The sequence below is a fragment of the Poecilia latipinna genome, unplaced genomic scaffold, assembly GCF_001443285.1.
Source record: "Poecilia latipinna isolate Pla-1442-1.1 unplaced genomic scaffold, P_latipinna-1.0 Scaffold1412, whole genome shotgun sequence".
NCBI lineage: Eukaryota > Metazoa > Chordata > Actinopteri > Cyprinodontiformes > Poeciliidae > Poecilia > Poecilia latipinna.
This window is the reverse complement of record NW_015114028.1, coordinates 15,534-18,172: the sequence shown is the minus strand read 5'-3', so window position 1 is coordinate 18,172 and position 2,639 is coordinate 15,534. Positions and strand designations below refer to the sequence as shown.

The following is a 2,639-nucleotide window of genomic DNA, read 5'->3' as shown; positions in this document are numbered from 1 at the left end:
AAATATATATATATAAAAAAAATATTTTTTTATATATATATATATATATATATATATATATATATATATATATATATATATATATATATATATATGTAGTACCTTTGTTAGAGATTACAGATTGGGGTACTTCTTACTGAATCCCAAGCTGTAACAATTCACAGTTTTAATGCAAAAAAATTAACAGATGAGTCAGTAAATAATAAAAAAGGGCGCATGTAGCTTAGCGGTACGCTGGCTGAGGGGAGCTCGACCTTTTACTCCAAACGAACTCAAGGGCAATGAAATCATGGAACTGATTATCTGGTAAATGCCCCGCCCTTCCCACCCGATTTTTGGTTCCCCGAATCGTCAAAAAAAAAAAAAATAAAACAAACCTGTCCAAAAGTATGACAGATCTTCACTTACTCGGAACCAATCCAGTTGAAACTCTCTCAACAATGGCTATGGAAGTCATGCATCTCAACAAAAATAAACAAAAACCAAAACAAAATGTCTATAAACATGGAAATCCAACTTCTCCGGGGGGGCGTACCGCGCCCACAGGGCTTTCCCGTGTCTCCAGGGTCGCCGGGCCTGTTCGGACTCTCATACCGGCGTGGTGCGGCGGTTCGCTGTGTTGGTGTGGCTCGAGTCTTTCAGGTCCTTCTGGATGCAGTTGTGGACCTGGAGGAAGTTGTGGTCCCTCTCGGAGTTGTAGGTGGCCGTGGGCGTGCCAGACGACTTGAGGGTGTCCCGGGGGAGCGTGTACATGGAGATCTCCGTGGATGGCAACGCGCTGAAGCCCTTGAGGCCCACGGGCGAGGCGTCGCGGGAATGCGACGGATCTGTGGAGCGGGAAGAGGAGCGCGAGCGGCGCCGGTAGCGGTAGCGGTAGCTGGGGATCCGTGTTATGGCCGAGCCTTGGAGGTAGTCGGCGGCGCGCGCCCCTATTCGCAGCTGTCGATGGCGGTCGATGAACATGTGCACGGCCAAGACGCCAACCATCTCGGCTATTATAAAGGAAAGGGCACTAAAGTAGAAGGACCAGCCGTATGAATAGCTGTTCTTCTTTGAGTCGCTTTTTGAAGGATCCCCCGCATTGGCTGATATGTACACGATGATCCCGATAATGTTGCTCAGACCTGGCAGGACGTTGAGGGACCATCGTCAATCATGAGCAGATTAGAAAAAAAAGGAAAGAAGGAGAAAGTGTCAGCTGAAAACAAGTGGTAATTGATTAGATTTAAGACTTTTTATGCTTATATACTAGAAAAATATACAAATGTTACCAAATGTTTTGATCAAGTTTCTAGTGCAAATATCTTAGCACACTTAAAAGAACAGCAGGTAACACTTTATTTGAAGGGGGGTGAATAAGACTGACATGACACTGTCATAAACATGACATAACACCTGTCATGAACATGAATAAGCCTTCATGAATATTTATGACTGTTGTCATAAAGCGTCATTTGGTAAATTATGACACTTTTTAATACAAAGTTGACATTATTCAAAATGTCTTTGTTATGACATTAACCAATAAATCATTACTGTTTAAACTTTACCTTTAATAACATAAAGTTACCTAATTTTTAAAGTGCAATCAGTAATACTTTTATAACAAATTTATATCAGTAATGATTTCCTGGTTAATGTCAAGTTGTCATAACAAAGACATTTTGAATAATGTCAACTTTGTATTAAAAGTGTCATAATTTACCAAATGACGCTTTATGACCACAGTCATAAATATTCATGAAGGATTATTCATGTTCATGACAAGTGTTATGTCAGTCTTATTCAACCCCCTTCAAATAAAGTGTTACCGAACAGCAATAGAGTACCTACCTATCAACCAACTTACCAACCAACCAACCAACCATTTCAGCAAGATATATTAGCTTGTTTTAAGTCAATAATTCCTTAATGTTGACGAAAAATACTATATCCACTGACACTTAAAACATGTGAAAATGTCTTGTGGCATAAGTGAATTAATCTACCAGTGGAACTAACAGTTTATTATAACCCTAATATAAATTACATATTTTTCTGAATAGTTACTTTAAGTTTGTTTTGTCTTATTTCAAATGTACTAACATCTTTGTACTTGGTAAGATGTGTTTTTACAGAGTTATTTTCTAATCAAATGTTCAATGTCATGCCAAGAGCAGAATGTATTCTTCAGTTTGTTAGGTTCAATCATAGAGAATATTTTGACATGGTAAATGTTGATGGATAAAAAGGAAAGTGTGTCAGGGACACCATATTTTTAGAGATGACTCCCAAAGGGTGACGTTTAGCCTAGCAACAAGATAAAAGAAACAGAATACAAAAGATGAAATGGTGCAAAGCGTCAGTACAACAGACAACCAAAAATCTCGTCTCTCGTCCACCCTGCCTCACTTTGCTGCTGCTTGACTCACCTGCAGACACAAAGAAGATCCCTGCACTGAGGATGATGTTGTGGCGTGACTTGTAGAACTCACTGGCAGCTATACACAGGCCTCCCATGAACAGTAGGATAACGCTGAGGATGGGGAAGATGCTAGAGGCTCGCACCGCACCTGGAGGAAACCGGAGGACAAAAGCAGCTGCCGTTACAAATCTTCACAAAACCTCAAAAGCTGTTCCCATTGACACATAATCACCCA

General features: G+C 40.2%; 1 protein-coding gene across 1 annotated transcript; it reads right to left on the bottom strand.

Annotated features, from left to right (window-relative positions):
• Window positions 1-73: 73 nt before the first annotated feature.
• Window positions 74-2,592, bottom strand: cacng2a (calcium channel, voltage-dependent, gamma subunit 2a). The gene is made up of 2 exons (XM_015056847.1): window positions 2,412-2,592; window positions 74-1,124 (listed from the first exon to the last, which is right to left on the bottom strand). The coding sequence occupies exons 1-2, from the start codon at window positions 2,497-2,499 to the stop codon at window positions 589-591; spliced, it is 624 nt and encodes a 207-aa protein (XP_014912333.1). The 5' UTR covers window positions 2,500-2,592; the 3' UTR covers window positions 74-588.
• Between the last annotated feature and the right edge of the window lie 47 nt (window positions 2,593-2,639).

Bases quoted from the DNA above. Each gene is read 5' to 3' on its own strand.
- cacng2a (XM_015056847.1), bottom strand. From the start codon at position 2,499: ATGGGAGGCCTGTGTATAGCTGCCAGTGAGTTCTACAAGTCACGCCAC. The intron at 1,125-2,411 runs GTGAGTCAAGCA...ACGTCCTGCCAG, and splicing joins GATCTTCTTTGTGTCTGCAG to GTCTGAGCAACATTATCGGG.